Source organism: Scyliorhinus torazame, chromosome 7 (genome assembly GCF_047496885.1).
Source record: "Scyliorhinus torazame isolate Kashiwa2021f chromosome 7, sScyTor2.1, whole genome shotgun sequence".
Lineage (NCBI taxonomy): Eukaryota > Metazoa > Chordata > Chondrichthyes > Carcharhiniformes > Scyliorhinidae > Scyliorhinus > Scyliorhinus torazame.
This window is the reverse complement of record NC_092713.1, coordinates 193,271,151-193,284,643: the sequence shown is the minus strand read 5'-3', so window position 1 is coordinate 193,284,643 and position 13,493 is coordinate 193,271,151. Positions and strand designations below refer to the sequence as shown.

The following is a 13,493-nucleotide window of genomic DNA, read 5'->3' as shown; positions in this document are numbered from 1 at the left end:
ATCATAAGAAAAGGAATTTGTGGAATGTCTACGAGATGGCTTTTTGGGGCAGCTTGTGGTAGAACCCACTAGGGAACAAGCAATTCTGGATTTGGTGATGTGTAATGAGGCAGACCTGATTAGGAAACTTAAGGTGAAGGAACACTTAAGGGGCAGTGACCACAATATGATAGAATGTACCCTGCAGTTTGAGAGGGAGAAGCCGGAATCAGACCCAATGATATTACAATTGAATAAAGGTAAAGGGACGCATGGTGGCACAGTGGTTAGCATTGCAGCCTCAGCGCCAGGCTTCAATTCTGGCCTTGGGTCACTATCTGTGTGCAGTTTGTACATTCTCCCATGTCTGCATGGGTACCCTCCAGGCGCTCCGGTTTCGTCCCACAGTCCAAAGATGTGCGGGTTAGGTGGATTGGCCATGCTAAATTGCCCCTTGATGTGCAGCTTAGGCTATGGGGTCATGGGGATAGGGCGGGGTGAACGGGGGCATGCAAATGGGTCGCTCATTCAAAAGGGTCAGTGCAGACACAATAGAATATAGAACATTACAGTGCAGTACAGGCCCTTCGGCCCTCGATGTTGCGCCGACCTGTGAAACCACTCTAAAGCCCATCTACACTATGCCCTTATCGTCCATATGTCTATCCAATGACCATTTGAATGCCCTTAGTGTTGGCGTGTTCACTACTGTTGCAGGCAGGGCATTCCACGCCCTTACTACTCTCGGAGTAAAGAACCTACCTCTGACATCTGTCCTATATCTATCTCTCCTCAATTTAAAGCCATGTCCCCTCGTGCTAGACATCACCATCCGAGGAAAAAGGCTCTCACTGTCCACCCTATCCAATCCTCTGATCATCTTGTATGCCTCAATTAAGTCATCTCTTAACCTTCTTCTCTCTAACGAAAACAGCCTTAAGGCCGGGTGCGGCGATGACCAGCTGAGTCGCACGTTTTGGCAGCTCCCTGTGAAACGGACTTTTGGGCTCTTGATAGGAGCCCCAACGGCAATTTTGACGGCTAAAAACACTGTGCGGTAAACCAGAAGGGAATCCCCCCTGGATACGGATGGAAAAAGGAGGAGAGAGTGGCCAGATTGCAGTGGATCCTTTAGAACAGCGGCAAGGAAGGCAAGCAAAAACCAAGATGGCGTCGGAAGGTGGCAGTTTAACATGGGGCCCTGAACAACAAGAGTTCTTGAAATGCTGTGTGGAAGAGATCAAAAAGGAAATGAAGAAAGAGCTGTTGGCCCCGATACTACAGGCGATCGAAGGGCTAAAGGAGGAACAAAAGACCCAGGAGCGGGAGCTTCGGGTCGTGAAGGCAAAGGCAGCCGAGAATGAGGACGATATACAGGGCCTGGTGGTGAAGACGGAGACGCAGGAGGCACATCAGAAACGATGTGTGGAAAGGTTGGAGGCACTGGAAAACAACGCAAGGAGGAAGAACCTGAGGATTCTTGGTCTTCCTGAAGGTGTGGAGGGAGCGGACGTCGGGGCATATGTGAGCACGATGCTGCACTCGTTAATGGGAGCGGAGGCCCCGGCGGGTCCGTTGGAGGTGGAGGGAGCATACCGAGTGATGGCGCGAGGACCGAGAGCAGGAGAAATTCCCAGAGCCATAGTGGTGAGATTCCTCCGTTTTAAGGATAGAGAAATGGTCCTTAGATGGGCGAAGAAAACTCGGAGCAGTAAATGGGAGAACGCGGTGATCCGCGTTTATCAAGACTGGAGTGCGGAGGTGGCGAGAAGGAGGGCGAGCTTTAATCGGGCCAAGGCGGTGCTTCATAAAAAGAAGATAAAATTTGGAATGCTGCAACCGGCAAGACTGTGGGTCACATATCGAGGGAGGCACCACTACTTTGAGACGGCGGATGAAGCGTGGACTTTTATTGTGGAAGAAAAACTGGAATGAGCGGGTTATTAAAAAGAACGTTCGAACAAAGTGGTGGGGCGAATGTGGGGGGCAAAGGGGGGTTTTATGTACTAATCCTGCGATGTGGTAACTTTTCTCTCTCCCACAGGTGGTGATGGGGGGAGGAGGGGAGGTGGAGGAGATGGGGCGTTGGCCATTGGGGGCGGGGCCAAGGGAGAAGCCCGGGCTTGGTTCCCACGCTATGATAATCATGGCGGGAATAGAGAAGCAGGAAGGAGGGGGCGTCGCACGGTGCGAGCCGAGGTCACGGGGGGGAAGCCGAGGTCAGCCAGAGTTTGCTGACTTCTGGGAGCAACATGGGGGGAGTAATTACGCTAGCGGGGGATCTAGCGGGGGGGGTGGGAGGGGGGAATTACTGGGTTGCTGCTGCTGGGGAGAGGGGGGAGCTGGTATGGGAGAGGATGGGCGGGGGGGCACCGCCTGGGGGAGATACAGCTGCGTGGGAACCGGGTGAGGAGCTGGAAAAAGGTGATGGCTAATCGACAAGGGGGGGGGGGGGGGGTAGGAAGCCCCCCAACTCGGCTGATCACGTGGAACGTGAGAGGGCTGAACGGGCCGATAAAGAGGGCACGGGTGCTCGCACACCTTAAGAAACTTAAGGCAGATGTGGTTATGTTACAGGAAACGCACCTGAAACTGATAGACCAGGTTAGGCTACGCAAAGGATGGGTGGGGCAGGTGTTCCATTCGGGGCTAGATGCGAAAAACAGGGGGGTGGCTATATTAGTGGGGAAGCGGGTAATGTTCGAGGCAAAGACTATAGTGGCGGATAACGGGGGCAGATACGTGATGGTGAGTGGCAAACTACAGGGGGAGACGGTGGTTTTGGTAAACGTATATGCCCCGAACTGGGATGATGCCAATTTTATGAGGCGGATGCTAGGACGCATTCCGGACCTAGAGATGGGAAAGCTGATAATGGGGGGAGATTTTAATACGGTGTTGGAACCAGGGCTGGATAGGTCGAAGTCCAGGCCTGGAAGGAGGCCGGCAGCAGCCAAGGTACTTAAAGATTTTATGGAGCAGATGGGAGGTGTAGACCCGTGGAGATTTAGCAGACCTAGGAGTAAGGAGTTCTCGTTTTTCTCCTATGTCCATAAAGTCTACTCGCGAATAGACTTTTTTGTGCTGGGTAGGGCATTGATCCCGAAGGTGAGGGGAACGGAGTATACGGCTATAGCCATTTCGGATCACGCTCCACACTGGGTGGACTTGGAGATAGGGGAGGAAACAGGAGGGCGCCCACACTGGAGAATGGACATGGGACTAATGGCAGATGAGGGGGTGTGTCTAAGGGTGAGGGGGTGCATTGAAAAGTACTTGGAACTCAATGATAATGGGGAGGTCCAGGTGGGAGTGGTCTGGGAGGCGTTGAAGGCGGTGGTTAGAGGGGAGCTGATATCAATAAGGGCACATAAAGGGAAGCAGGAGAGTAAGGAACGGGAGCGGTTGCTGCAAGAACTTTTGAGGGTGGACAGACAATATGCGGAAGCACCGGAGGAGGGACTGTACAGGGAAAGGCAAAGGCTACATGTAGAATTTGACTTGCTGACTACAGGCACTGCAGAGGCACAATGGAGGAAGGCACAGGGTGTACAGTACGAATATGGGGAGAAGGCGAGCAGGTTGCTGGCACACCAATTGAGGAAAAGGGGAGCAGCGAGGGAAATAGGGGGAGTGAGGGATGAGGAAGGAGAGATGGAGCGGGGAGCAGAGAGAGTGAATGGAGTGTTCAAGACATTTTATAAAAAATTATATGAAGCTCAACCCCCGGATGGGAGGGAGAGAATGATGGGCTTCTTGGATCGGCTGGAATTTCCCAAGGTGGAAGAGCAGGAAAGGGTGGGACTGGGAGCACAGATCGAGGTAGAAGAAGTGGTGAAAGGAATTAGGAGCATGCAGGCGGGAAAGGCCCCGGGACCGGATGGATTCCCAGTCGAATTCTATAGAAAATATGTGGACTTGCTCGCCCCGGTACTGACGAGGACCTTTAATGAGGCAAAGGAAAGGGGACAACTGCCCCCGACTATGTCTGAAGCAACGATATCGCTTCTCTTAAAGAAGGAAAAGGACCCGCTACAATGCGGGTCCTATAGACCTATTTCCCTCCTAAATGTAGATGCCAAGGTCCTGGCCAAGGTAATGGCAATGAGAATAGAGGAATGTGTCCCGGGGGTGGTCCACGAGGACCAAACTGGGTTTGTGAAGGGGAGACAGCTGAACACGAATATACGGAGGTTGTTAGGGGTGATGATAATGGCCCCACCAGAGGGAGAAACGGAGATAGTAGTGGCGATGGATGCCGAGAAAGCAGTTGAAAGAGTGGAGTGGGATTATTTGTGGGAGGTGTTGAGGAGATTTGGTTTTGGAGAGGGGTATGTTAGATGGGTGCAGCTGTTGTATTGGGCCCCAGTGGCGAGCGTGGTCACGAATGGACGGGGATCTGCATATTTTCGGCTCCATAGAGGGACAAGGCAGGGATGCCCTCTGTCCCCATTATTGTTTGCACTGGCGATTGAGCCCCTGGCGATAGCGTTGAGGGGTTCCAAGAAGTGGAGGGGAGTACTTAGGGGAGGAGAAGAGCACCGGGTATCTTTGTTTGCGGACGATTTGCTACTATACGTGGCGGACCCGGCGGAGGGGATGCCAGAAATAATGCGGATACTTGGGGAGTTTGGGGATTTTTCAGGGTATAAATTGAACATGGGGAAAAGTGAGTTGTTTGTGGTGCATCCAGGGGAGCAGAGTAGAGAAATAGAGGACCTACCGTTGAGGAAGGTAACAAGGGACTTTCGTTACCTGGGGATCCAGATAGCTAAGAATTGGGGCTCATTGCATAGGTTAAATTTAACGCGGTTGGTGGAACAGATGGAGGAGGATTTCAAGAGATGGGATATGGTATCCCTGTCAATGGCAGGGAGGGTGCAGGCGGTTAAGATGGTGGTCCTCCCGAGATTCCTCTTTGTGTTTCAGTGCCTCCCGGTGGTGATCACGAAGGCTTTTTTTAAAAAGGATTGAAAAGAGCATCATGGGTTTTGTGTGGGCGGGGAAGACCCCGAGAGTGAGGAAGGGATTCCTCCAGCGTAGCAGGGATAGGGGGGGGGCTGGCACTACCGAGCCTAAGTGAGTATTATTGGGCCGCTATTATTTCAATGGTGAGTAAGTGGATGGGAGAGGAGGAGGGAGCGGCGTGGAAGAGATTAGAGAGGGCGTCCTGTAGGGGGACTAGCCTACAGGCTATGGTGACAGCCCCATTGCCGTTCTCACCGAGGAACTACACCACAAGCCCGGTGGTGGTGGCTACACTGAAGATTTGGGGACAGTGGAGACGGCATAGGGGAAAGACTGGAGCCTTGGGGGGGTCCCCGATAAGAAACAACCATAGGTTTGCCCCGGGGGGAATGGATGGGGGATATGGAATGTCGCAAAGAGCAGGAATAACGCAACTGAAAGATCTGTTTGTGGATGGGAAGTTCGCGAGTCTGGGAGCACTGACCGAGAAGTATGGGTTGCCCCAAGGGAATGCATTCAGGTATATGCAACTGAGGGCTTTTGCGAAGCAACAGGTGAGGGAATTCCCGCAGCTCCCGACACAAGAGGTGCAGGACAGAGTGATCTCAAAGACATGGGTGGGGGATGGTAAGGTGTCAGATATATATAGGGAAATGAGGGACGAAGGGGAGACTATGGTAGATGAACTAAAAGGGAAATGGGAAGAAGAGCTGGGGGAGGAGATCGAGGAGGGGCTGTGGGCAGATGCCCTAAGCAGGGTAAACTCGTCGTCCTCGTGTGCCAGGCTAAGCCTGATTCAGTTTAAGGTATTACACAGGGCACATATGACTGGAGCACGGCTCAGTAAATTTTTTGGGGTGGAGGATAGGTGTGCGAGGTGCTCGAGAAGCCCAGCGAATCATACCCATATGTTTTGGTCATGCCCGGCACTACAGGGGTTTTGGATGGGGGTGACAAAGGTGCTTTCAAAAGTAGTAGGAGTCCGGGTCGAACCAAGCTGGGGGTTGGCTATATTTGGGGTTGCACAAGAGCCGGGAGTGCAGGAGGCGAGAGAGGCCAATGTTTTGGCCTTTGCGTCCCTAGTAGCCCGGCGCAGGATATTGCTAATGTGAAAAGAAGCCAAGCCCCCGGGGGTGGAGACCTGGATAAATGACATGGCGGGGTTTATAAAGCTAGAGCGGATTAAGTTCGTCCTAAGGGGGTCGGCTCAAGGGTTCACCAGGCGGTGGCAACCGTTCGTCGAATACCTCGCAGAAAGATAGACGGAATGGGAAAAAGAAGGCAGCAGCAGCAGCCCAGGATCGGGGGGGGGGGGGGGGAGAGGAACCAGAAGGACTCTCAGGGTTGTTAATATATACTGTATAGTATGTATAGGTCGTTGCTACAGATAATTATATATTGGACTGTTAAATTATATTTTTGGAGAGTGTTACTTGTGACAAGGCAGTTGCCAATTAGGGCTAGTTTTCATTTTTGTTATTTATTATTTATTCATTTTTTGTTTATAAAATAGGTCATTGTTATTTGTGTTGTTATAATATTGTGTAAAGGATGCACAATGTACTGTGTTGGTTGACCAAAAATTTTCAATAAAATATTTAATAAAAAAAAAGAAAACAGCCTCAAGTCCCTCAGCCTTTCCTCATACAAGATCTTCCCTTCATACCAGGCAACATTCTGGTAAATCTCCTCTGCACCCTTTCCAATGCTTCCACATCCTTCCTATAATGCGGTGACCAGAATTGCACGCAATACTCCAAATGCGGCCGCACCAGAGTTTTGTACAGCTGCAATGGGCCGAAAGGCCTCCTTCTGCACTGTTAGGATTCTATTAACTACTTCTAAGACATGAGGAAGGAGCTGGCCAGAGTTGACTGCAAGGGGAGCCTAGCAGGGAAGCCAGTGGAACAACAATGGCAGTAATTTGTGGGGGTTATTCAGGGGGCACAACAGAAATTCATCCCAAGGAGGAGGAAACATTCTAAGGGGAAGATGAGGCAGCCATGGCAAAAGAAAAAGCATGTAAGTTGGCGAGTATTAGTGGGGGACCTTTAAAAGCGAGTAGAGGTCAACAAAAAAAATCAATAAAGGGGGAGAAGATGAAATATGAGTGTAAGCTAGCTAGTAATATAAAAGAAAATAGCAAGAGTTTCTTTTCAATGTATAAAAAGGTAAGAGAAAGGCAAGATTAGACATTGGACCATTGGAAAATGAGGCTGGAGAAGTAGTAATAGGAAACAAAGAAATGGCAGAGGAACTGAATAGTTACTTTGCATCAGTCTTCACGGTCGAAGACACCAGTGATATGCCAGAACTTCAGGAGAATCAGGGGGCAGAGGTGAGTGTTGTGGCCATCACTAAGGAGAATGTTCTGGGGAAATTGAAAGGCCTGAAGGTGGATAAATCACCTGGACCAGATGGACTACATCCCAGGGTTCTTTGGGAGATAGCTGAGGAGATTATGGAGGCATTGGTGGTGATCTTTCAGTAATCACTGGAGGCAGAGAGGGTCCCAGATTGGAAAATGGCTGACATAACACCCCTGTTAAGAAGAGAGGGAGGCAGAAGATGGAAAATTATAGGCCTGTTAGCCTGATTTCGGTCATTGGTAAGATTTTAGAGTCCATTATTAAAGATGAGATTGCGGAGTACTTAGGAGTGCATGATAAAATTGGACTGAGTCAGCACGGCTTCGTCAAGAGGAGGTCATGTCTGACAAATCTGTTAGAATTTTTTGAGGAAGTAACAGGGAAGTTAGACAAAGGAGAATCAGTAGACGTGATCTATTTAGATTTCCAGAGAGCCTTTGACAAGGTGCCATATAGGAGGCTGTTAAATAGGTTAAGAGCCCATGGTGTGATACTGGCATAGATAGAGGATTAGCTGACTGCCAGAAGGAAGAGTGTGGAAATAAAGGAGTATTTTTCAAAATGGCAGCCAGTGCCTCAGGGGCCGGTGTTGGGATCACAACTTTTCACAATATACATTAACGATTTGGAAGCAGAAACTAAGGGGACTGATGCTAAGTTTGCATATGATACAAAGATATGCAGAGGAACATGTAGTATTGATGAAGCAAGGAGGCTGCAGAAGAACTTGGACAGGCTAGGAGAGTGGACATGGAAGTGGCAGATGGAACACAATGTGGAAAAGTGTGAGGTTATGCACTTTGGTAGGAAGAATGGAGGCATAGACTATTTTCTAAATGGGAAAAGGCTTCGGAAATCAGAAGCACAAAGGGACATTGGAGGCCTAGTTCAAGTTTCTCTTGAGGTTAACATGCAGGTTCAGTTGGCAGTTAGGAAGGAAAATGCAATGTTAGTATTCATGTTGGGAGGGCAAGAATACAAGAACAGGGATGTACTTCTGAGGCTATATAAGGTTCTGGTCAGACCCCATTTAGAATATTGTGAGCAGTTTTGGACCCTGTATCTATGGAAGGCTGTGCTGTCCTTGGACAGGGTCCAGAGGAGGTTCACAAGAATGATCCCTGGAATGAAGAGCTTGTCATATGAGGAGTGGTTGAGGACTCTGGGTCTGTATTCACTGGAGTTTAGAAGGATGAGGGGAGATCTTATTGAAACTTACAGGATATTGAGAGGCTGAGATAGAGTGGACGTGGAGAGCATGTTTCCACTAGTAGGAAAAACTAGAACCTGAGGGTTCAGCCTGAGACTGAAGGGATGATCCTTTAAAACTGAGAGAAGGAGGAATTTCTTGAACCAGAAGGTGGTGAATCTGTGGAACTCTGCCTCAGAAGGCTGTGGAGGCCAAATAACTGAGTGTCTTTAAAACAAAGATAGTAGTTCTTGATCAATAAGGGGTTCAGGTGTTATGGGGAGAAGGCAGGAGAATGGGATGAGAAATATATCAGCCATGATTGAATGGCGCAGTAGATTCGATGGGCCAAATGGCCTAATTCTGCTCCTGTGTCGCGTGGTCTTATGAACAGTGGTAGAGGGTACTGTAGAAAGAAAGTTATGCTAAATCTTATAAAACATTGGTTGGGCCTCAGCTGTATTGTGTTCAATTCTAGGTACTGCACTTTAAGAATGCCGAGGCCTTATAGGGGGTATAAATGAGATTTACTAGGATTTCAGTTACATGGAGAGACTGGAGTTGCTCTTTTCAAGAGTGGAGGAATTTAAGAGGCAATTTGACAGAGTTGTTCAAAATCATGAACAATTTTGATTGTTTCCCATGGCAGAAGGGTTAGTGACAAGAGAACACAGATTTAAGATAATTGACAAGAGGGTGCAATATTTTATGCAGCAAGTTGTGGTCTGGAATGCATTGCCTGGAAGAGTTTTAACAGTAACTTTTAGAAAGGAATTGTATAAATATTTGAAAGAAGAAAAACTGTGTTGCTATGGGGACAGAGCACACAAGTGGGACTAACTGAACAGAGCTGGTATAGGTACACATATTCCTTCCATTACAACAGCAACTACGTTTCAAAAAGTGTTTCAATGGCTGTAAAGCACTTAGGAACTTCGGAGGTTGTGAAAGGCATTATATAAATATAAGCCATTCCTTTTTATCATTCTATAATTCTAGAAGTGTATTTACCTTGTTGCATCATGGTGTTAAGTGATGGTTGCTGGGGTTTGGGAGGTTGCATGCCCGGTGTCAGAAAGTCTAGACTGATGTTAACACTTGGGTCTGACCAAGTGGAAGGCAAGGATGGTTTGATTGCTTTCTGGTTCTCTTGCATATTAGGTACAGCAACAGCAGTAGGCCTTGACAAAGGTGTGGACAACATCTGCAAAGGCTGAAAGAGAGAGACACTAGTGTATTAAATAGCACAAGATATTCAAAATCGGGTTAGTCTTCACTCCCCCCTTCCTATTTTGTCTTCTCCATTCTTTCTCCTCGTGCTTTCTCCAGAGATCCCTCACTTCCTGCTAAACGTACTGACCCCTGTTGCAATAAGCCACACAGACTTGAAGCTCCTAGGGTGAATTTCTGAGGTATGTTGAGTGAGCTCATCTAGCAGTTCTGTGCTTCAGTTAATCTCAGCAAGATCCCCATTTCCCAATCACGGTCCAGAGATCAATGGTCTGATAAATACTTATGCATGAATGCTGGCGAAGGCTCTGGTTCCGAGGCCTCCACTGTCAAATTGCTCGTTAGCCCTCATTGCTTTAGCACACCTGTGAAAAATGTCATTTTTGTAGTGTACAACGAGGGTAGCCAGCATCTGTGGCACTAGAAACCAACAATCATTGCCCTCAGGAGAGAGGAGAAAATAATTTAAAAAACTAAGCAACTGCTGACATATGGACAAATTTAGAAGTTAATGGTTAAATTTATATTTAAATCCTTCACTATGGTATGACATCAAATTATGTTAGCGGTGACTGAAATATGACTTTGTGTCTTCTCATGGGCTTTGGATCACTCCTCATAAGACTTCTCCTTTTCCCCCTCCGTTCACTCAACACCCATCTGCTTTGTTTTTGGTCACCTCTCCTACATTTCCTACTAAGGCCCCGCGAAGCAACTTGGTATATTTATTCAAATGCTGCATAAAGGGGTAGAATGTTGTTATAGTAGCCAATAACAAATGGCCATCCTTCCGAATCGCACAATGACCTGAGGAAGAACACAAAATATTTTGAATATTGTATGTACCTTCTGGTATTTCATGCAAAACTTCACCAATGACTAAAAGGCACATGTCATAAATGCCATTATTGGCTTTAATTTAGAACATTTGCAATGCTGAATGGGAATCCATCAATAATCTTGTCATTAGCCTTATTAATGAGCTGTAGGAAAATTTGCACCTGGGCTGACAAGTATTTGAGCGACTCACTCAGGTAATGATTACTTGGTCAATAATTCCATTGCTTCAACTTCAGTGTCAATATGCAGCTGAAGATGCTCACCACAACTACAATCCTCAATTCTGATAAATGTACTATCCCATGTAGTATTAAGCTGCCCAGAAGATTGGCAAGGCAAAACCTGTCATTATATTAAAAGCAGAAAATGCTTGAAATTCACACTGGGTTCATTATTTTATGGAAGAGAAAAGAAAGGTGAACCTTTCAGGTGGATATCATTCATCAGAAATAAGTAACAGCCTGCCAAAATATAACAACTTCTATGTTGACTGATCGGTTCTGCCCATACTTTAAAAAAATATATTTTTCTCATTTTCCACTTTTTCATCAAATATACATCCAACAAAAAGGTAACCAACAATAACAAATACAATAGCAATTCCCCAACCATCATCACCTTCAACATACAAACCCAAACATCACCCCTATATCCCAAATACAAAACAAGAAAGACCCAAAACAGAATCCACGGTCATCCCACACATTTAATAATAATAATAATCTTTATTGTCACAAGTACACTTACATTAACATTGCAATAAAGTTACTGTGAAAAGCCCCTTGTTGCTGCATTCGGGCGCCTGTTCAGGTACACAGAGGAAGAATTCAGAATGTCCAATTCACCTAACAGCACGTTTTTCGGAACCTGTGGAAGGAAACTGAAGCACCCGGAGGAAACCCACGCAGACACAGGGAGATCGTGCAGACTCCACAGTGAGCCAAAGCTGGGAATCGAATCTGGGACCCTGGAGCTGTGAACAGTGCTAACCACTGTGCCGCCCTATGGTATACAATAAACAATATATTAAACCCCCCCCCCCCCACTACCCACTAGCCCCCCCCTCCCCCACCAATGTTTGATGGCATCCAATTCTTGAAAGTGCTGGATAAACAATGCCCATGAATTGCAGAGCCCTTCCATCCTCCCCGTCAACTCAAACTTAATCTTCTCGAGCTTTGAAAGTTCCAGCAGGTCCCCCCGCCAAGCTGAGGCACAAGGCAGAGGCTAAGACATCTGCCCCTGCACCCGCCGGCAGCCCGGGCTGATCTGACACCCCGAAAATGGCTTCAGGGGCCCATGGTTTGAAATTCACATGCACCACTCCAGAGATAACTTTGAAAACGCCTCTCCAATCCCATGGTTTGTGGGCTCCTCCCACAGCGCTCACACACATCCTCCACTCCCTAAAAGAGTCGGCTCATCCTCGCCCTCATGAGTTGCGCCCTACATGCAAGCTTCAACTGTATCAGCCCCAACCTCGCGCATGAGGTTGAGGCGTATACCCTCCAGAGCACCTCACATCACAGCCCATCCTCCATACCCTCTCTCAACTCTTCCTCTCACTTAGCTTTAACCCCCTCCAATGATACCTTGTCCTGCCCCAGAATCTTCCCATAAATCACCGACATCAGCCCCTTCTCTATTCCCCGTCGTCAATACCTCTTCTAACAATGTGGAGGCCGTCACTATTGAAAAGCTCTGAACCTCCTTCCTGGCAAAATCCCGGATCTGCAGATATCTAAATACTTCCCCTACCCCAGTCCATATTTCTCCCCCAACCTCGCAAAATGACCTCCAAGAAACAAGTCCTTTAATACACGAACTCCCCTCTCCGAAACCTCCCATCCCACTTCCCTGGCTCAAACCTATGATTCCCCCTAATCGGTATCTCTGTTGACACTGCCCACAACTTAAAGTGCTGCCTCAACTGCCTCCAAATCTTCAGCGTTGCCACCACCAGCAGACTCCCAAAATATTTACCCCAAACCATCGGGAGCAGCGCTGTTGCCAATGCCCTCAGCCCCAACCCCTGCATAGACTCTTCTCCATTCTAACCCACTGGGACTCCACTTTCCTGCCCCCCCCCCCCCCACCCCCACACACACCTGACCCAACTCCTCACATTTTCAGCATTCGCATTCGCCACCCAGTAATAATACAATAGATTCGGGAGGCCCAAACCCGCTGCCTGCCGTTTTCTCTGCAGAAGTACCTTTGTGATCCCAGCCACCTTCGCCCAACAACCCCCCCCCCCCTCCCAAAATAGACAAAGTAATCAACTTCTCCATCTCCTTAAAAAACGCCTTTGGTAAAAAGATCGGCAGGGACTGATATATAAACAAAAACCGCGGCAACACATTCATTTTAAACGCCTGCACCCGACCTGCCAGCGACAGAGGAAGACCATCCCACCTTGCCAAGTCCCCCTTCACCCTCCCCACCATGCTAGTAAGATTGTACCTGTGGCGCGGCTCCCAGTCCTGCGCCACCTGCAGCCCCAAATATCTAAAATGGGTCACTGCCCTATCCTATCTCCCCCCCCCCCCCCCCCCCACACACACACACACACAAACACAGTCACCACAAAGTATTCACTTTTGGCTAAATTTAACTTGTACCCCAAAAAGGACCCAAATGTTTGGAGCAGCTCCAGTATACCCCTCTTCGGCACACTCTGCTCTGACACATACAATACTTCCCTATCGCCTCCTCAAACATCCCCACCAACAGCGGCGCCAATGTATCCCTAAATTTCTTATAATACTCCACCAGGAACCCACCCAGCCCTGCTACTCTCCCTGACTGAATCTCTCAATTGCCTCCTTTATCTCCTGTTCCCTTATTGCCCCCTCCAATGTGGCCCAATACTCCTACCCCAACCTCAGGTATTATTAATAATAATTTTTATTATTGTT

General features: G+C 48.1%; 1 protein-coding gene across 5 annotated transcripts in view; it reads right to left on the bottom strand.

The window, feature by feature from the left end:
• clint1a (clathrin interactor 1a) overlaps positions 1-13,493 on the bottom strand; it is a 289,089-nt gene that overhangs the window by 26,007 nt on the left and 249,589 nt on the right. For 4 of the 5 annotated variants that reach the window (XM_072511907.1, XM_072511905.1, XM_072511906.1 and 1 more), the window contains one exon: positions 9,517-9,718. The exons of the other annotated variant lie outside the window; for it this stretch is intronic. In XM_072511907.1, coding sequence (XP_072368008.1) covers positions 9,517-9,718 — 202 coding nt within the window. The remainder of the gene's footprint in view (positions 1-9,516; positions 9,719-13,493) is intronic. 5 annotated transcript variants of the gene reach the window in all.